General features: G+C 38.1%; 1 protein-coding gene across 6 annotated transcripts in view; it reads right to left on the bottom strand.

The window, feature by feature from the left end:
- Positions 1-158: 158 nt before the first annotated feature.
- evi5b (ecotropic viral integration site 5b) overlaps positions 159-22,104 on the bottom strand; it is a 64,410-nt gene continuing 42,464 nt past the window's right edge. For all 6 annotated transcript variants that reach the window (XM_041790863.1, XM_041790868.1, XM_041790869.1 and 3 more), the window contains 2 exons: positions 11,984-12,079; positions 159-4,740 (listed from right to left, as the gene is read on the bottom strand). In XM_041790863.1, coding sequence (XP_041646797.1) covers positions 4,465-4,740; positions 11,984-12,079 — 372 coding nt within the window. In that variant the 3' untranslated portion in view covers positions 159-4,464. The remainder of the gene's footprint in view (positions 4,741-11,983; positions 12,080-22,104) is intronic.

Below are 22,104 nucleotides of genomic sequence, written 5' to 3'. Positions count from 1 at the left end.
CTTTAGCTCTCTTGCTTTTCAAACTCACTGTAGTTCTCTCCCTCTTCTCTTCACGTAAATGCAAAGGAGTTAAAGGAAAGGAGGATGTGCTGGATACTAGATTAACTGCACATGACTAGAATACATCACACTGAAGAGTGAAGACATGAGTAAAGGAGTTTATCAAATGGTTTTATTGTGAACTCATCACACACGCACGCACAAATCTCATGTAGTCTCCAGAGTGTGCCGTCTGCTCCATAGTGTTGCCATGAGTGTCTGTATACTGCACTGCAGACTCAAACAAAGTGCCATAATGTGTTTCTCTCCCAGTAAACAACCACAGGATTTCTTTTTTATAAGAGGGACTTTTTTTTAATCTGACTTTTCATATCTGTTTCCTGGACTGCCAACACTGCTGCGTTCACTTTCACCTCGTCTTTAACTGAATACAGAAGTTAGTGTTTAATACAGACATTCAGAGAAATTCTTGCACATCCAGGTCCTTGCACATGAAATGGAGTGAAACTGGCCTGTGGACGAGCACAATTCACTGCTTTTACTTTGGTAACACTTGACAGCTCCTGGCTTTTCTTCAGATTGTTGCAGTAAAGTGTACCATGTTGTTTTTCATCAGATTCATCTCCCAGTTTGTTATTCTTCAGGGCTGTCATCCATTTAATGTGCAAATTAATGATAAATGAAACTTATGACAGGTATAACTGATGCATGACGAATGATCTATGATCTGAATAAACCGACTTGTTTATAGAGGTAAGCTGGGATGTCAGAGAACTCAGTCCAAAAGCATCATGGTGAAGAAGTAAACCTGGCCTCTTTACTACACTTATTTGAACAGAATAGGTGTGGTCAGACCAAAAACAGATGTGGATTTATCAGGGATGCATATATGCATCCGCTTTTGCCACCTGGGGGTCTTAATCAAAACAACAAAAGAATTAGGGCCAGGTGACTTCATTCGACTGGTCCATTATTTGGTAGGAAAGCTTTCGTTCGATCAGGGTCATGAGCGCACAGCTGGTGGAGCGGCGCTGCAGGATGTAGAGAGAAGCAAACCAAGTGATGCAGAATGTGTTGTTTTTCTGATCACTTTACAGCAGCTCTACTCAAAATAACTTAAAAACAACACATCTTCAACTGACACCGACATGCAGGCTGTTTGTATTGCAACTCCTGTGGTTAGTTCAATTCACCAGTCTGCAAATATGTGATATCATCTCCCTTTATCATCTTATTAAAGTGTTCACGTTAGACAGAGAGAAAAGACGGTGTCTCCTGGTCATTAAGTTTCAAACTGTGAACTTTTTTCCCCTTCACCTCAGTAAATAAAGGCTGCATGTGGTCTGATATATGATTGTAAATTACACTGCTCGAGCAGGAACAAATGGCTCTATTGCTAGATATCGTTATAGATAATACAAAAACAATTATCTGAGGTTGTTTTGCAGGCTATTTAAGTTTAAATAGTCATCGTGGAGTATGGATAACAATTATGGACTTGTCTCGATGTATGGAGAGGACAATATGAACCAAATATCCTTCAGGTAGAATCTGAGGTATAAAATGTGGTAGCGTAAAGAAAATTAGCCCAATTAGCCTAGCTACTACATAAAGTTTCACTGTAAGCACACAGAAGAGCCCCAAAGGATTCATTCTGGTAAATGATGATAAAAAGATAAGAGAAATTCTGACATGCTAGACTTGTGGAGTCATGGGGCGTCTCGGACGGGACGTTGATTATGTCACGCTTCAAGAGCGTTTGTTGTTTTCAACACTCATACACTCGGGCCAAAATCGGACTGAATTTGTGTAGTCTAAGCCGACCATTAGGTGTAATATCTGGCGTTTAATGGGATATGTCCATCATGGTGGGCGACATGTCCCATTAAAACTGTAAAAATGAAGTAGGTTTAGTCATTTTTAGTTCGATATTTTCAGTGGATTCAGTGCACAAATTCTAAAAAACTGTATCGTTAACATCTGTATCAACCGATATCTGCCCTGTTGCTTTTATACCTAACTGCTGATTCAGAGAAGAGGTTTTCTCTATTGGACAGAGAAAGTCACCTGTTGGACAAACTCGCTGTTTTCAAGGTCAGATGTGAGATCTAAGGGGTATGAGGCATTGCCTTCTAAGAGGTTGTCAAAATTGGATATAAACTGATTAAATTATGATTAATCACTAACTAAATTGTTTATATCAAGAGATTTTGCTAAGAAAAATGTGTAAGCTTAATCTGCTTGGGTTTTTATCACTGAAACAATTCAAATCAATATTAGGGATGAACATATGGTGGATTTTTAGCCAATATCCAATATGCTGATAACTATGGATTAATTTTAGCCAATACCAGTATCAATACAGATATCCAAATATGCATTTCAGACCTCAAATTTAAGTCCTTTTAACATATTCTAATGTATAAGGATGAACAAAGGAACACAGATAATTGCCTTTTTAAGCTAATATCTGCTAATACTGATATCAGACTGATTATATCGCCATCTCTAATAAATATCAATCATGTTTTTTTTCCCCCAATCTTTGGGGGGCTGTATTATTTTCAACATCAGTGTCAGCCCTGATGTCCACAACTGGTGCATCTCTAACATTAATGCCAAGCATCACAAACCCCTTTATCTTTAAAATAATACAAATGCACTGTAGCATCGGCTTCCTATTGGACAATACCAGCCTTGACAAACGTCAACCATCTACAAATGATGTGTCATGAACAGGTGTTAGTAGCCAGTGTTTATAATTTTCTGCCACCAGTTTATGATCATATGGTTTACCTAACTGCTGAATAGAGACAGAGTCTTGAATCAAAGAAGTGATGAAGTAGTCAGTATCAGCATTGGCAATCGTCTAAATTGTTATCTTCATCATTAGTATTGGAAATGCCCCTATCTAACAATCAGTGCATCTCAACTCTAGGATCGTGAAGTCCTCAGAGCGGCTCAGTGGTTGTGAACACAAACACCATTTTTAAAATGAAGAGTTCATGTTTGTTTGTATGTTTAGCATCAATCTGCATCATGATGGACTGATTTTGGTAACTTTTTGGACCAAAAAAAATCTGTAGCTGTCGAAAACCAGATTGCAGATTATAGCTGAGCTTGATTTATCTGACAGGTCGTGAAACTGTGCAGTGGCTAGCCTTAAACAGCTGGAGTCAGCAGATTTATCAATGCAAACTGTCGAAAGAGGGCAGGGGGTTTCCAAACTTCTCTGAAAATGTATAATATTGACAAGTTCTGGTTAACCAACAAGAGCAACCACAAAAAATGTGCTCCACTTTTGGTCTGAACACACCATTAGGGGGCCATGCATAAGGGGGAAAAAACAAGTAAAGAGCCTTGGGGCCTTGAATTTTTTTCTTTACCTGGCATGAAGGCTGAAAGTTAATCCTTGACTTTCTACTTTTATCTCAATACTTCCTTTATTCTTGAAATTTAGCTTCATTTTTAAACTACAGATTATAACAAAAATCTTTATTTTCTTACTTTTTTCTTTACCCCTGGCCGTACTCACCCTTTTATTGGATATTCTTTTAATTTTCTGGAGAGCAAGCAAGCCAAAGCTTTTAAATGAGGATAAATATCAGTTATTTTCTTCTCTCTTCTTTCTCTGAGTCATCTCACTGTTCCTACAAACAGGATTTGTCCTTTGTGTGACCATATTTAACTAACTTACATGTCCCTTTTTTCTTTCTGAATTATACAATATAATCTACACATCAGATATGCAATAGATACATATTTTCAAGTTCAAAAGGAATTGAAAAAACAAACAAACAAACATGATACACATTTACATATCTACAAGTATGCAGATGTCACACTGACCTCGTGCTTCATCAGCCCTGGTAAAAGGCATGCGGCGTGTGCTAAGGCCAAAACGTCAGCGCTGGCGGATGCAAGCAGCCTCTGATTGAGCTCATCAAGACAATATATATATATATATATATACACTAACACGCACACAGTACAATGTGTCTCTGCATGATGGACACTTAGGAGTAACGGCATCAATACATGTTTGATGTTCTTTATAAAATGCTTTTAAAAGTATAAAAACATGTTGGATGAAGTGTGTGATATAGCATAAAATGTTTTATTGCACAGTCTCTCTCTCTGTGTTGTACCTACGAGAGGAGTGGGGCAGAGGAGTCATGATCCTCCTCCTCCTCCTCCTTTCCTGGTCGTTGTGACCCAGTAGAGATTGATACTCTCCTCCACATTAGTGATTTTTCTGCTGAGGTCCATGCTGATGATCTTGCCTCTGTCAGTGGTGTTTGCTGCCCTCAGGAGGAAAAGAAAACTACAAACAAACTATATAAACTCAATCCATAAGTGTGATTCTCAGGATATGAAATGATGATGCATCTGCTTTCTGAAATTCCAGACTCCTTCCCTGAAATGGCTGCTTGGGAACACCTCGCATCTGTCCCATCACTCTTATCACACAGTAGTGGACTTGCTACTCGGAGGCACAGAGAGTCGAAGGGCTTCGTCGTCCTCGTCCTCGTCCTCCTCGCTGTCGGTGTCCGGGAGGTTTGGCCGCAGCCTGATACGACCCCCGCTCCTCTGCTGGGTGTCCTGCAGGATGGGGTCCTTGCCTCCATCTTCGTCTGAAGACTGGTAAGACCGATCATTCCCCGTATAGTGATTGACGATGTGGATCCCATCAAAAGTGGGTGGATTGGCCAAGCCCCTCTGTCCTTTTAAGCAGCAAATCTGTGGGAGGAAGCACAAGAAGCATGAGGAGCAACACAGAGATTATTCAGCCCTGCATGCAAACACAAACGTACTTTTCAGGAGGAAAAACAGGCAGACACGATATGGTTGGCAGTTGGTGATGTTTTAACAGGACAGGATGAGATATCTTTTATAAATTTAACATGCAGGCATCAGTTGAACAAGGTATGATGTGTGTCCTGATTCTACACTACATACAGCAGTGCAAAGATATTTTAATACAATATTTTCTTTGAAAATATACAAGAAATCAAACTTAATAGTGTAACTTGGAACTATTACATTTTGGAAAAAAAGAAAGTTTCGTCAATGACATGGGCTGCAGACAGTGCTGCTGAGAGCTTGCTTAAGTAAGACTGGATCACAGCTGCTAATATCTCATACATTTATGCATCATTTCTAGGGGTGCATCGATTGATCGGCCAAAATCGGAATCGGCGCAGATTTCCTTAATTTTGGGGGATCGGTGATCCGCCAATACTTAGATAAGATCGGTGGATAAGATCGGTTTCATATGTACCTCTACCTACCAAAATGTGAAAAATAAAAGACTAAAGGAACTGATATAATTTAGTAGTTTGGACAGCAATGCTCTAAACTTTTCATTTATATTTGAGACAACTACCTCATGTGCAGTTAAAACAACAAGTTTGTATTGTTTCACAGGTATTGTTCAATGTTTTTCAATAAAATAAGATAGGAACATTGACGGTGTATGCTGTCAGTTATTAAAAAAATCGGTATTGGCCAAAATCAGAATCGGCAGGTCAGGCTTTTTAAAGATCGGTGATCAGTGATCGGCCAGAAAATTGCAATCGGTGCACCCCTAATCATTTCTCTTATATCTGCTCCATCTCAAAGTCTAATTCATGAAGCACATAATGACTTATCTGCACTCTTAGGCCGGAGCTATACTCAGTGTTAACTACATGTATACGGATGTATCGCAGCTGTCAAACATCCTCTGCACTGGCTGTACACATCCTCAAAAATCAACACATTACAGATGGGAGGTGCAGTATACACATGTCTGGTTGAGGCTGAGTAGAGGCGAAGGTGGTGAAACAGCCAACACAGCAGAAGAAGAACAACAGAATGCAACCATTATCTACACTACTCATTCCATTCTGAATCGTGAGGGCTTGGGCTAATCCCAGCTGTCTTGAAGTGAGAGGCAGGGGACACCCTGGGCTGGTTGCCTGTTAATTCAGAAAATATTCAGACCCACTTCACTTAATTCATTTTTGTTATGTTGCAGCCTGATGCTTAAGCTGTTTACATTCATTTTTTTCTTTTAATAATCTACACTCAGTATTTTTTGTAGCCTTCCCTAGATCTGTGCCTTGCAACAATCCTGTCTCTGAGCTCTGCAGGCAGTTACTTTGACCTCATGGCTTGGCTTTTGCTCTGATATGTATTGTCACATGTAAGGCCTTCTATAGAGAGGCCAATTAATTCAATATTCCACTGACGGACTCTCAGCAACGATCAAAAGAAGTCGGAGGAGCTAAATTTCAAGGTTTGCTGCCAAAAGTCTATTTTTCTTTTCTTTTTAATAAATATTTCCAACATTTCTAAAATTCTGTTTTCACTTTGTCATTAAAAAGCACTGAGTATAGATGAGAGAAGGAAAAAATGGATTTACACAGCATCAGGCTGCAACATAAAACTGAAAAAAGTGAAGGGGGTCTGACTACTTTCTGAACTGACTGTATACAAATACTGACCCACACTCACACCTACAGACAATTCAGAGCCACCAATTAACCTAATGAGTATGACTGTGGGAAGAAGCTTAAATACTTGGTGAGAAGCCATGCATGCATGGATGGGGAGAACATGCAAACTACACACTGAAAGAACCTGTACAGCCGGGATTAGAACCAGAGACCATCTCGCTGTGTGACAACAGTGCTAAGCCCTGCACCACCATGCAGCCCTAAAGACTAAAAGTTTTAAAGACTATTGCACTGCACAGAGTAAAAACATTGCCACCAAACTAGCTGGGGCTGCTGAATTCTGTCTCAGAAGTTAACATTCAAACCAATAAAAGCAATAAAGATAGTTTTAGTGTTTTAGGTGAACAAGTTCCACTGTAAACTGGTGACTTTCAGTCAAGTGTGGGATTTACTTTTCATTAAATACATATCTGATAAGGATATTTTGACATTACAATAGCAAACTAAACAGAAGGCCTCCTCTGTTTTCAACATGTGCTGTAATAACATGTATGTTCTAATACCAGTTTCACCGTGAAAAACAAAGCTTCTTCCCTAAATGGAGCAAAGGAGGACTTAAAGTAAAAGACCAGTCACCCTAGACTGATGTAACCCCTATTTATATTAATAATTATAATGACAAAAATTATTTACTGACCTAGTTTACAAATGCTTTATTCTTAAGTTATGCAGTCTTTCTCATTATCACAGAGAAGTTTATGAGCAACCATAATTTTACATTCTGTGGCACAGTTACCACCAACTCTCAACAGTCATTTTTGCACTCTGACTATGTGTTGTTAGGGTTAAATGGAAAGTGCATTTGTGTGTGTTTGTGGTTTAACCTGTTTTACTCATATGCACAGGTTTAAAAGCTGCACAACCTTGTAAATCAGTCTTTAAACAGCAGAGTAAGAGCTGTCAGCCAACATCTCGTCTCAATACTTTAAAGAATTACTTCCTGCATATCTTTGGAAATTTTATTTATTAGCTACTAAAAATACCTTAAATAAGGATTAAGAGAGGAATCAGGATCAACTCTGGTGTTATTCCCTCCCCTTAATGGGGCTCCCTTGAGGACTGCATGGGGAGAATCCTGAAAGTGCGCTCTCAGGACTAAAGGGATTGTGTGTGTGGTTGTTTATCACAGAATCTCTCTCTTGTAAAACTGAAACCATTTTCATGAAGCACAAACCTCAGCTTTATGTGGTTGTCCAAGTGTTCTAGTACTACTTTCCCTTTTTTCTTACTGCCAACCCATGAGGGCGAAATTATTAACCCCCAACCAAAATTTCATTTTTTTAAAGTATTTCCCAAGTGCTGTTAAACAGAGCAAGGAATTTTAAAACAGCTTTTATAAACATTCTATATTCTTCTATTTTGGATATTAATTTTATTTTACTTTGCACACAGAAATAAAATTATTTAACAAAAACTACCAGATTTAAAATTATTAATACACCATTTTGTTGACTCATAGCACAAACCACTGTTTTGCAACGACATGCTTTAACTTTGTAATGCTCAAGCTTGTAAAATCAAGTTAAAACTGAGGGTTATCTTCCAAATAACATGGTATAAAAACTTAAATAAGGGTTGGAGCTGTCACTGGAAAAAGCAGCATGCTGAAAAAACAAAAGAAATCAGTTTAGACTTGAGAAAAAGAACTGTTGATGCTCAGTCAGCAGCAAAACTGGGTCTGGGTCGTCACCATCATCCAACACAATTATGACCCAAAACAAAAAGGATACACTAATGACTATTAGCATGGGTGGGGGCTAATAATAAGACCCTGGAATTTTTTTTTTTTTTTTTATATAATTTTGTTCCTGTGTGCATAGTTAAACTAGGCTGTTTGGAAAAGCTGTGTTAAAAACCTTGCCCTGTTCAACAGCACTTGGGAAATACTTTTAAAAGTGAAATTTTCATTAGGGGGTTAATAATTCTGTCCTTTTCTATGTGTCAACTATTCTCTATTCATTTGCTTAACTGTATGGAAGCTGCCAGTGCTGTTTATGTTCACATTCAGACAAAAGTCAGGGAGAGGGCTACACAAGGATAAGGGTTAAACACTGGGGTCACAAAGGAGCATCTGCTTGTACTTACCTGAGTCAGCCTGCCATTCAACAGACAGACATGTAGGAAGAGATGCATTTAGAGGCCAGTTCAGAGCTCAGTATATGCACCACCTGACCACAATAAGCCTACGTTTACCCGCACCTGTCTGAAGTCAGCACTTCCTGTTGTTAAATTCTTTAAAGGAAATTTTAATGTATTCAACATATATGACAGGCAGAAGTCAACATTTCCAGCAATATGATGCATGTAGTTAGTCAGGGGGATGGTGGGACAATATAAACCACTGTCAGCTTTCAGGTTTACTCACTGCAGGCACTTGAGGTTCTATGAGTCATAGAAGGTCGCACTTCAGAAAAGCTGACCCATAGGCAAAGAAAGTAAGAGAGGATATGACTGGTTCTACACTTATATCAGTAATCTAACACCAATGGTCAAGTTTGTTTCAGTAAAGGCAGTAAAGATATGTGCTTCTTATTGTAAATAATAATGATTATGATGGTGAAGATGAAGATGCTTTTCATCATTTGAAAAACAATAAATTGTAATTAGGGCAGATAAACACGTCTAAATTTTTAAAATTAGCTGTCGTTGCAACTCTCCTGGGATATTTCATGCAATATTTGAAAAGAAAACAGGAAATTAGTTTTGATTATGCTACAAAAGGGACATATTTACCATGTTTTATAAACATTTAAGAAACTTTCTACCAAACAAAATCCCCTGCAGTTTCTATCAGACCATATTCAGTTCTTTGCTAACAACTTTGGCAGATGTAAATATACAAAGTATGGCCATTGAGTAACGAGAATGCACTTATGGGGATTAAACCCCATGGTTCACGGTCCCAACAAGTGCTATACATTGAAGGTTGGGTAGTCACGCACAACTGCTTTCAGTGTCCAATATGTGACATCTTTAGTTCACGGCTAGCTACTAACTGAAGTGCAGGTTTTGCTAAGGTTTCAGAAAACGATTAGCTTAAAAGTTGAGCAATACATTAACTTGAAATTAACATGAACTGAGGTGTATGGCGAACCCTGCACGGCATGTGCACGTGCGTTTGAATGGCACAAAAGGTTCTGTGAAGGCAGAGAGGATGTCCAAGACAGTGAACGTTCTGGGCACCCATGCACATTAAAAAGTTCTGCAAAAAAGTAAATAAATTTAACAAATAGTTCGAAATGAATGACAGCTCAGTATAAGAATGACAACCATTGATAAAGAGACAGTCCGGCAAATTTTGCATGAAATTTGAACATGACAAAACTGTGTGCCAAAGTTGTCCCTAAATGTCTGACTCCTGGTCAAGGGGAGGAAAGCAAGCAAACTTGTGGAGACATTTTGGAACAAACTGTGAAGGAAACACATTGTTTTTTTTTTTTAGAAGGAGTGATTACATGGGAGAAAATTTGGATCTTCCAGTATGATCCTGAGACAACACATAAGTCAGTGCATTAGAAAACACCTTCGCCACCAAGGATGAAGAAAGCACGACAAAGCAAGTCCATATTCAAGGCTATGTTGATTGCTTTCTTTCATATTAAGGGTATGATTTTGGAGGAGTGGGTTCCAGAAGGGTCAATGGTAAATCAACACTTTTGCAAACAAGGTTGTAGAAAAACTTTGAGGAAAAAGTCAATTGTGGAAAAATGGCTTCATTCTCATCAAGTGCTTGATCACCTTATTCACCTGATCTAGCAGTGTGTGACTTTCCTTTTTTCCTAAGATCAAATCTGTGCTCAAAGGAACACGTTGTGAGTCTGTGCTGATGGAGAAGGGGAGGAAATTGAAGGAGAAAGACCCTGAAAACATTTTTGTTCAGTAAAATTGTATTACAGAATTAGTCTTGTTTTAAATAGCCATACCCTAGCCTAACCCTATATGAAACGCTTTTGAGTTGTTGACTGATTTCTCTGTAACTACATGTATACCTAATCCACACGGCAGGAGATAAACAGATCTTCCAGTGCACTGATGAGATTAAAAATCACAAAATCAAGCCTCAAACACATTTATCTGTGTGTTAGCAAGATGCAAAGATTAATCTGGTTTCTGCAAGTTTTGTGCACGTGTTGAGTCAAGGCCCCATGGAAGTCTGCAAAAACACAGTCCACTGTAAAGTAAAGCTATGACATCCATAATCTAAATAATAACCATTCTTGTATAAGCAACAAAAATACCAGTTCTATTCAAATGTAGCCTGTTTGTATATGTAAACCTCTTTCCTCTTTTACAGGATCAGCCTTTTTATTGGTAATGTTAACAGACTTCATAGTAAAGGCATGGCCTACCATGATAAAAAGAAAGGATGCCAGAGAACAGAAGAAATGAGGCAACTTTCTAGGCAGCACTTTAACCCATACAACTACTTGTTGGCATGTTTTTTGGCTTCTTAAGGAGGAAAATGTTAGCCACAAGGCTACCAACACTCATGATCCAACACACACACTGGCTGGTTTAGTGATCAGTATTTCTGACAATCAGGCACAGATGAGCTGTTGATCAATAACCTTTCTGTAATGAAGCTTACAGTCTTGTGCTGCCATTGACTCATCTCTGTGTACAGAGCATGTGTAGCCATTAAGACTGCATTCCTCAGCATATCAGCTCAACCGATATGCACATGTAGAATACACCAGCACCAGGGTGGGAATGGGAATACATGTGCACAAAACCTCTATTATTCAGATAACGTTATTTCTAGCAGTGAATGAATCATATACAAATTTTACGAAATACGCTGGAGAAGGTCTGCAGTTGTAGTGTTACACTCGACTTTTTTTAATGTGGATTTATGTAGGAAAGTGAGAAACTTGAGAGCTTTTCTTTGTAGCAAGCAGCATAAAAAGTTGTAGCTTAACTTGTTTGAGTGAGTTTGCAACATGTTGCATCTTATAGTAAGACCATTTCCTCATGCAGAGCCTGAAGCAGTTATTGTAGGCCTAACATGCAACAAAAACAAATCCAAAAGCAGGTAATCAATAGAAGTAAAGTCATGTGGTAGTAAGATTTAGATCATGTTTCTGATTTAACTTAAATTAATAACTGATCCTATTTGACTTACTCTTTATGAACTAGTCAGAGTTTGAGCGGTAAATGTACCTTTAACTGCTGTATCTAACCTCAGCTTCTGTGATAAACATGTAAAGCTGCTGTTTAAACATCTATAGGTGATAACTGCAAATGTGTCTGCAAGATGTGTGCAGTTTCATCTCTGCACAGGAAGTCATTGGGTGTAGTTAACACTTCTACTAATCTGTTAGCCTCAAAGTCAGACCCATATCTGAGTGAATGTTTTGAAATGCGAGATCAAAGTGATGACAAAAACAAAATCTGAATCTGTCCAAAGAAGGAAAAAAAAAAGGTTTGCAAAACAAAATGAAGTGAATACTGGTGGACCTAAGCGCTTGTTTTCAAAGTCTCACCTCGTCTTTTAGCTCTGCTATCTGGTCTTTGAGGTCTCGGATGTACTGACTCGAGTCTGTGTGGTTCAGCTGACCTTGGACTTTTCCTTCTTCTTTCTGTGAGCAGAGGAGAGGAGCAGAAAAGCAGAGTTTAGTGATGCAGGCATCTTTTAAAGACAGTAAAAACAGTTTGGCATTTGCAGAATAAACGGTCAGACTTCTTTTTAAAAAACTACATTACAACAATTTGTGTAAAAGCACAGATATAATACTTGTTTTTAGCTGGGGGAGAGAAATTTTAAACTGATCCTTTTTTAAAGATTGTGGGTTATAATACTTCCTTAAAAAAACAGTACAATAAAAGTTTAATTAATGAAAAAAAACCCCATCTGAGAACGTTTTTTATCCCCCTCATAGTCATGCAACAAGATTATGATTGCTGACAGCAGAGCCATTTTCAATTTTCAATGCAAGACGTAAAACAAAAAAGGGTTTGTTGTTGAAAAGTAGCAACAAAACAACTAAAAAAATAAAAAGACAAGAGAAAAACAGATGAAAAAAAATACTGTATTTTGATGAATTCAACCTAAATGGGCTGCAATAATGGGTGGGAAGTAACTTTTTGTGTACTTGTACTTTTTGAGTAGTTTTTAAAATCCCAACTTTACTTTCACTTAGTATGTTCTGGGGGAAGTACTGTTATTTATTACATTTTTAAAATCATCAAATGCTGGGTAAAAAACAAAACAGCTCACAAGAAAACGACCAGAAGTTTGGCTTTCACAAAAAAATGATTTTTAGTAGCATATAGCGAGAGACTGATTCACATTTCATTCAAAAACATTTGTTGGATTTTACTTTGGGTTAAGCAACACCTTACAGGTTGTTTGCAATCACATCATCCTGAATGACTTTTAGGAATCAGGTAGTGACGGACAGCCATAACGAATGAATGGGAACAGAGGAAAGTTAGTACTTTAAAGCTCTAAATGCAATTACTGCAATTATCATCAGAATTTCTGCATACATTGAGTATGATAACTACACTTTATAGAAGAGTGAGTTTTACCCCCATTTTCACTTGGCATAAAGGCAATCAATATCACAGATTAATCCGTCCCGCATACCTTTTTGTGACTATCATCATCTAGCCAGATGTTGAACAGCATTAATGTGTGACATAGCAAATATCCCCATGGGCTAGAGAGATAGCAGTATTGACTGCTAATAAATCAATTTAGTGAAAATTAAGGCTTTTAAAAAGTATTGAAAAGTCTTGAACGTAAAACTTAAAGGTATACATTTTGCAGTTTTCAATTTTTCTATCCATTACAAAAGGTTGTATGTTAGTTTATCAGAGTCCATTGTTTTCCATTCTTAATTTTAATCAAACATGCTACTTTTAGATCGTTTATGACTTTCAGGCCATTTTACTTAAGGTTGTTTAAGTTGTTTGAGTAAAAAAGTTTGACCTTTTACTGTTTTTTTTTTGGGTATCAAACCCAGGTCTTTTTTTTCTCACAGTTTAATTATAAAATGTTCCAAAAAAGCTTTTTTTTCTTGTATACTACAATAACATACTACCTGCGTTTTCTTTTTGGTGTTGTCACATTTTTATCTTACAATTACCAGGGAAAATACACAGCTATGTCGATAATGTAACAAGTTAGGAATTTCAGATGCAATAGGGTCTTAAAATGTGTGAACAGGGTCTGTAAAAAGCACTACATTTAATGTCAGATTTTCTGCATATTCCCTGAATAGGGTGTATCGTATCTGTTCTAAAAGTAGAATGCAGAGAAGGTACAAATGTGCAGAGCTGTGAGGCTTTTAAATGTTTCAACATGTAACTAGTAACTGCTGCTTGTTTTCTCGTCAGCTGGCAACTAGAAGGAGGTCGAACATACCTCGGTCATAAATCAGTTCACCCCCTGTGCTGGTATACTCAGATAAGGACCAGTTAAATGGCCTAATGTCTCCACTGTATGTAAACTACCCTAGTAACTGCGAGGCATCACGGCCCTGCCTTAAACAATTTAAAACAGGGCTACTGATGGAGTAGCACAGCAATGTACCCCTTTATATAGGCTTTTTGGGTTCAGAGATGCTTTGCTGAAAAATGCCTCAAAGGGGATGCATTACTGGCTTACGTTTTAGACCCACTGAACCAAAGCACAGACCAAAAAGCAGCAGAAAAAAGAGCTTTAGCAGTGATAAAAGAAGCATTGAGAAGTGCCCCTCTTGTGTGGTGGCAGACTGAAATGACAGATGTCAGGGGAACAAAACAGTGTCATTTGTGCTTGATTTCCTCTTGGGGCCCTGGGGATACGTTGGTTTGACGCTTTAACAGTTAAACAGCCCATGTGATGTTTATTTTCCTCAGTGAAGACACCTGGAGACAAACACTGAGTCCAGCCTCAGTCACAGCCTTAAACCTGCCATCTTTTTACTTAGAGCTACGTACAGAGAAGTTAAAACCACAGCCTGCAACACGGGAACACTCCGACACAAAAAGGGAACACATGTAAACAGCACCCAGTATCACCTCAGTGTGATACTGGGTGCTTCTTTAACTGGCCAACACCCCAAAATATACATAGGATGTCTGACTCCTGTGGTAAGGTGGGGTTGAATATGACTGGTCCCAGTAGGCTTTTTTCACAAGGAGAAGTCTAAAAAAAAAGAGATTATTCCAAGAATCTGTTGTTTTTGAGGTTTCAGCTCCAAAACACTGCAACGTTAAAAAAAGAGGAGGGGCAGTTATTGAGACTTCCTCGTGTTCAGCTGTGTGAATCAACAGGTGCCAGGCTTTGACAAAGTTGTCAGACATCTCTTAGAAGTGTTTTCTTCGCGTTTCTAAAGTTTTTAAATCTCAAAAACATATAATGAAGAGTAACAGAAGAAAAGGGCAAATATGCATTTAGTATGACAACATAAATCTACTGTGAACTGAGCAGCTGTTTGAGGCAAGTCATACATTTATCATCACAGCCATCATTATCATCCCATCTTCAGTAAGTGAGCCACATGCACTAAAATTTATACAGAATAAAAGTTGTTAGCCTTGGCACTTTTTCTTAAAACAGTGCATCTCCTCTGTAGAGGAAACAGACTTTCTCAAAATGGCATCCTTCCAAAGTCACAGCCTTTAACTTGAAAGTAGACAACAGGAAAGCCCAAGCCTAAGTTTACCTACAATAATAGCTTTTTTCCTTGCCATTGTTAATTAGCTGAATATTGTCAAGACCTGTGCTGTTGGTGGATTCAATAACAGTTAATGAAAAACATCAGTAAAGGCATCAGTATCAGCTACATCGTTATATTAAACATCAGTATTGGCACCAACCCAGATGTTCTAAATCAGTGCATTACTAATCAAAACCTTTCACTTCTTTTACAGTCAGTTTCCATAAGCATCATTTTTGCTCACTAAGGAGCCGTCCACAAGGAGACAGGTATAGGAGTATCTGCAAAAGTATTTTATCGTATCACAGTTTCATCCACATGAAAACGCTACTTTTTGAAACCAGGTCCCAGAGTGAACAAATCTCGATACGCCTCCCGTTTCATGTGAGTGTGTCAAATGAGGCACATCTCTCCTGAAAGGATCACGTTATAGCCCCCTTCACCTGTATGCACGAGCCCAGCCATCAACAACAATAACAGTAGATTACATGATTTGTGCTGCAGAAGCTACTGAGCTTATTATGGCTCTGACAGCAAAAATCTTCTGCTCCTCTTCCACTATGAGCAACAAGTGGTCATGGAGAACAGCATAGGCCACGTTGCTAGATCCATTGCATAGTGCAACCAGAAGGGTTGCATAATCTTCTTCTCTGTTTCTGGTGCATTTCCGTGGCAGTGTTACAGCGCCACTTACATGCCTGGCATATATACTGCAGCGTTTTCAGTCGTTTTAAGTGGTTTCTTGCTTATGCAGACATTTCTTGATACGATGCTGTCTTTATGGAAAACATTGTCAAAACAAAATGGAAACATATGGCTTTCATCTCCATGTGAACAAGGCTTTGATTTAACTCCATCTACCACCAATATAAACTACCAACCTAAGTAAGCTGACCTCAATTGCTCATGACTCTTCAAAGAGATGGCAGACATTTTTGTTATATCATTTTCTGCCTAAATTAACAAAGAAAATGTCCTCTGAGTCTGACAATTCTATTGTTGAGGTAGAGACTGCCAGTGCAGCTGCACATTCCTAGGACCAAAGACAGGAGAACCCCTGGCTCCACCTGCATCAAAACTTTTAAGGCTGTTGCATGCAGCCTGCTTTGCTGCATACCCTCTCTCCCTGGCTCTATGGCCTCCCTCCAACTACTACCTGTAGGGTGCAGCACACCTGAGTGCGATCAGTATAGAAAGGCAGGGGAGAACAGCATGCAGCCTGGCACACACTCGTGGACATTGTGCGAGGAGGTTTGTTTAATTTCCCTTAATCTTCTGATATAGTTGACTATTCATTGTTATTTCCAAGCTACTGCTCTTTTCCTACAGGTAGTTTTCCCCCACGCATGTTTAGATTGATGGGTTTTGTTGTTTTGGTTTGGAATATTTTCTCATTGTTTCTTTTTCAATCCTAAAAAGTTCATTTTTAGTTAGGTAGTTTTAGCTGGGGTGGTGGCTGGTCTAATGGCCCTTAGCGGGTTAGACACATCCACCACCCTACTTTTGTTCTGCCTACAGCCTTTTTTGTTTCACTGATTTCTTTCCTCATTGCATTGCTCTATTTAATACAAAATACAGCTTGAATTTTCTTTTACAACATGAATTCGTTGTTCATGTCGGTTCTTTGTAAGTTACTGGTCTCTTTGTGTTTGAGCCTTAATTTGTTGTTTATAATTTATTTAAGAGGCTGTAACACATATAGGACTCGAGAAAAGTTACTCTATGGCAGGGGTGTCAAACTCAATCGCAGCAAGGGTCTAACCTGAGAGCAGAGCAGGGTCAACATTTATCCAAAAACTGTCAGCCCCATTTTCACCAATAATGGGTCACAGGATAAAAACAAACTTAGCACTCTTGAGAAATGATTTTGAGATAAGAAAAGGTCAAAATGATGAGTTTAAAGGCTCAGAATAAGAGATAAAAAGTCAAACTTGCTAGTTCAAAAGGACAAACCACAAAAAAGTCAAAATAATGTTTTTAAAAGGCAAATATAGGAGATAAAGTCAAAGTCACAAGTTTTAAAGGTCAACGTATGGGATGAAATTCAAAATCATGAGTTTAAAAGGTCAAAATATAGGAATGAAGGTCAAAGTTAGGAGTTTATAAAGGTCAAAACATGAGAGAGAATTCAAAATTATGAGTTTAAAAGATGAAAATCTGAAACAAAAAGTAAATATCCCAAGTTTAAGTCATAATTGTGAGATGCAAAATTGAAAATATTCAATGAAAACAAAAATTAATCTATTGTCCAAAATTCCTGAATTTTTATCTAGTTATTTTCATTCTTTACTTTTTTAAATTTTTTAAGACTTAACAAGGATATTTAAAATCATCATGAAAATCTGTGATTTTATGGAGCGTAATTATTGAGGTAGTGAGCAGCTTCTTCTGAATTGTAGTTTTTCAATCATCTGTCTGTCCCGGAAAAACAAGTGCTAGCATGATAATTCTCTTAGGATCATGATTAAGTCAACTGTTATCAGGGTGTGTGCATTAATGTTTCACTTTTTCAAATCATATCAAATGTGTGTAAGATTAGTGATAAAGTTGCATTTCCCCCTTAACTGATATAAATTAAGAGAAAAGATACGAATATCTGTTGCAGGCTGAAACATTTCGTATAAATCTCTGAGCATGTCACAGAAACCTCAAAATAAACCATGCATGTCACCTTTGGTAGAGTCTCTGCTTCAAAATGAGAAACCACTTCCTATCAGCTCAGAGACGGTGTTGCTGTGGCGTTAAACAGAAGCTTCGGCTGTGATAATGACAGAGTTTTACACACAAACGTTTCTAGACAATTTAGTTTCACTGACGAAGGCTGTCCATCTGAGGTTTTTATAACTGATATGAATCAGTTCATTCAATCTCTGTGGTTATATTAAAAGGTCAATGAGGTGCATTTCACTTAAATACTTAGGTCACTGATGTGAACCTCTGCTCTGTTTTTTTTTTTTTTTTTTTTTACCATCAGTGAGCTCATCTGATCAAACAGTGACCTCTTACATCCTAAATAAAAACTGTCAAACAAGCATGCGTCACAGCATTTCTGTCAAATGTGGGAAGAGACAGATTTTTTAATTTTCTAATAAGAGAAGCTGATTTCACTCACTACTTTTAGAGAAGTAAAAAACCACAGACCAGAAGCCAGAAACTGTACAGTGATTTAACAGGCGAGATGACACAGACCCCTACAGAAAAACAACTCACTTTTTAATACCTATCAAAAGGATATTAGATGAAAATGGGGGGTAACTACAGTTCAAGGCTTTTGTTCATCATTTTAAAACACTCAACTGAGAGTTCATGATGCAGATTCTGTACGGGGGCGGTAGTGGTAAATTTTTGGTGTTGTGTGTTTTGGCCCCATCACTTAGTAACAAAACCTCAGACCACACTGTGTGATTGTGTGAGTGCCTGTGAGGAGCTGTAGGTGTCAAACTTATAAATAGTCAAGGCTCTAGCTTAAACATCTTTAGCATAACAGCCCTCTCTGACATTTACATGCATACTATGGAAATTAAGTCAAGGTTAACTAGCCGCATGTTGTAGTAAGGAAAATTTAATTTTTCATTTGTGTTTAGAATTCTAAGACAACATGGAGAAGAACAAGAAATACTTCATTCATTTTACTCTATAACTGAACCTGGTTCACACACATAGGCTGAAATATATGCACATGCACAGAATCCTGTCAGAGTGAAGGGCTGCTGCACACAAAGGAGCACAACAGCGCCTGTACCTTGCTCAGAGGCACCTTAGCAATAGGGTTGAACAATACAGAATCAAAGTTAATGCATTTTAACGATATTTCAAGCACATTTTAATTATCACTTTTTATAACTATGAGGGATGCACTATGTTATTGGCATGATATTGGAATCTGCACACCCAATTGCAAAATAACTACCCCGCTTTTCTCTCTGCTGTGCTTGACTCAACATCTCTTTGCACAGGAGATGCTTGGGGGTAGATCCACTAAGATTTTTTTTTCGCAACACTAATAGCATGCAAGATTTGCGCCTGCTAATAGCTCCTCTTTTGCAAACACTCCACTCCAAGAATTTGCTCTAATCATATGCAGGCGCTAAAACGGCCAGAAGGCTTGCCAACCCATGTTTTGCCACAGGCCAAGTGGCACATCAGTGGCTGTGCGCTGAGACCAACACCACAACGACAGTGAGACAAGAAAAAAACAAGAAAAAAAAGAAAAAGAAAATTTTCAGACAGAGAACTTGTTCATGCAGTTAAACACACACCTGTCAGCACATTATATGATTATAGGATAAATATGTGCGATTCAGAGACTGGGGTAAAAGAAGGAAAACGCAGTGACCATACAGCTCATCTCCTGTTATCAATCCCATAAAACACATAACTAGCATATTTGCTAATATGTTTGGAAATCAGCATTGCTCAGCTATGGCTGAGAGAAGTCATCCTTTATGGCGTTAAACTTTCCACTGCACAATCAATATTTTATCAATTAATACATTTGAAAATTCAGGAATTTTCTTTTACTGTGAGTAGTAACAGCAGCCTCAGGGGAGATGAGGGAATAAAGGGAGGTATCTGGTCATTAAAATATTTCATTTTTGAAAACATGTCTATTCTATAGTTACTCATGCCCAGATACTACCGGTTAACGGCCCATTATTGTTAATAAAAACTGTATCTTAGGATACAAAGAAACAACTGACTTAAGCAGAGAGGAGAAGCAAAGAGGGGAAGAGGGAAATAGCGCCAGTTTAATACCTGGTTTCATTGGGCTTTAAATTGCTACCCTTTTAATACCTGTGGCAGATAGCCCTAGCCTCTGTGGATACATTGCTATTTTTAATGGGGTTAATTGTATTCGAGGGGAGCATTATTGCACAGTCTTTTAAATCCTACTCCCCCTTCTCCTTTACATATATGTAAATGAGACAGGTCTCTGTTTGCTAGGCTGAGCAGTTACTTTTACAGTGTTACAATGTCATTTAACAGATGCTTTTATCCAAAGCGACTGGATTTCCCCTTTGCATGTGCTCTGTGGATCAGTTGTTTTTCTTTTTTGCCATTTGAACAGCCAAAAGCTGCGCTATTCTTTAGAGTATCTGCTCCTTGCCTTGGTGTCTTTCACAATCAAAATGGTGTGTATATATCAGTATCTTATCAGCTAAAGTGAGTTTGGAAATATCAGCATATAATATGTCAGTAAAAATCTAATAAACTGTGATAAAAAGAGTCAATCAAAAAAAGAAGTGCGACTTTTTGATACAAATATTTACCACAAATATAGCCCATACCCCAAACAAACTATTTGAACTGATAACTCTCCAGTTCTCAACCTACAGTCTTTAACCTCTGAGCTATCACTATTGCTCCACTATTCATATATTTAATACTACTGCACCTAAGGATGATTATATCTAGTCATTCATTAACTTTTTACAGCAGTCTCTCCTGCTTTGCTTCACAGGAAGAGTCACAGATCTCAACTACAGCATGACTTAAAAAGGAGAACTGCTGCTTAGTACAAGCACTAACAGGAAGAAAAGAGCTATGGTACAATCACTGCCTCTGACATCATACTTGATTTATTTCTAAAAATTCCAATATGTATATGCATGTATGCCAGTTCAATACTAATCAAGACAGTGTCAGACAGTCACTAATAAAAACTCAGACTCAGACTCATCATTGAAACCTCTCTAACCTGGCAGAGTTTAAGATAACACTGAATCAAAAACAAGGCAACATGTGAAATGATTCAATTTCTGACAGTGTGTTTCATTAGATGCTAAAAAAAACACCAATGCTGAATCTTACTTCCAGTCTTTACTGATGTTATCATAATTTACAATCATCCAGCTGACCAACCAATTACCAGAACTTACACATAGAGTCTAAAGTAGCATGATTATATCTATGTCTGTTTGAAAGATGATTTATTTCACTTAATCCTACATGCCCGGTTCCTCATAAGAAATTCTGAGTGAATAACCCCTTTAGACTGTTGACACATCATCACAGCAATAGCCTCATGCTGCACTCGCTTTTCATAACAGCTCTACTTGTATGAAAACTGAACGTTTCTAAGTGTTGAACCTACAAACAAAGCTTCAACTACTTGTGATTGGTTCTGAGATAATCTGTGATCAATCAGAGCTGCTGATTGCGGGCAGAGTCAGAGCAGGCCTGTATTTGTTTTGGTCACCCTTGTTTTGTGTAGCGTTACATTTGTTTGGGGATAAATACCGCTTTCTTCACGCTTGCTCACTGAGACTGGTACACACAGTGAATTTTTTTTTAATTTGAGATAAATATCAGAAAGCTGTGCCCTAATAAAGGGATAAGCACCTAGTGAAGAGAACCTCCAATTATGCTCCTCCTGTGAACGAGGCTACATAACCAACCATGTGGCATCTATCTGCCACAGCAAAGCCACCTGCGACAGATTCAGGGTCCATACATGCAAGCTCCGGGTAGTCCTCAGTTCTGAAGAACTCTTTTGGAGGAGAGGCTAAATGTCTTCAAGAACCTCTATTAAGTTCAGTTGCCCCCTTGACCAAGTTTTGGAAAGATACAAGTCTGACAGGAGAGTTTTAAAAGACGAAAAAGGAAGCAGAGCCAGGGTGAGGCTCCCTGAGCTGATTAGTACTATAGATAAACTAATTTAAATTCAAGTGGTAAATTTAAGTTCGGGTTCTAAAAGGTCAGAGGGATAGCCATTTTAAGATTTATAAGTGAATAAATATTTTTAAGATCAATCCTAAAATGCACAAGAAGCCAATGAAGAGAGGCTTAAAAGGGGGAGATGTGTTTGCATTTACATTTATCAGTTGAAAGACGAGCTGTGGCGTTCTGAACAAGCTGTAATTGATTAAGAAAGACTTGGCTAGCACCAAAATAAAGTGCAAAACAATAATAAAGACAAAGCGTGACAAAAGCATGCACATCCTTCTCAAAGTCGT

This window comes from Cheilinus undulatus, linkage group 7, assembly GCF_018320785.1.
Source record: "Cheilinus undulatus linkage group 7, ASM1832078v1, whole genome shotgun sequence".
Lineage (NCBI taxonomy): Eukaryota > Metazoa > Chordata > Actinopteri > Labriformes > Labridae > Cheilinus > Cheilinus undulatus.
Note: the sequence above shows the minus strand (reverse complement) of the source record. Positions and strands in the feature narration are given on the sequence as shown.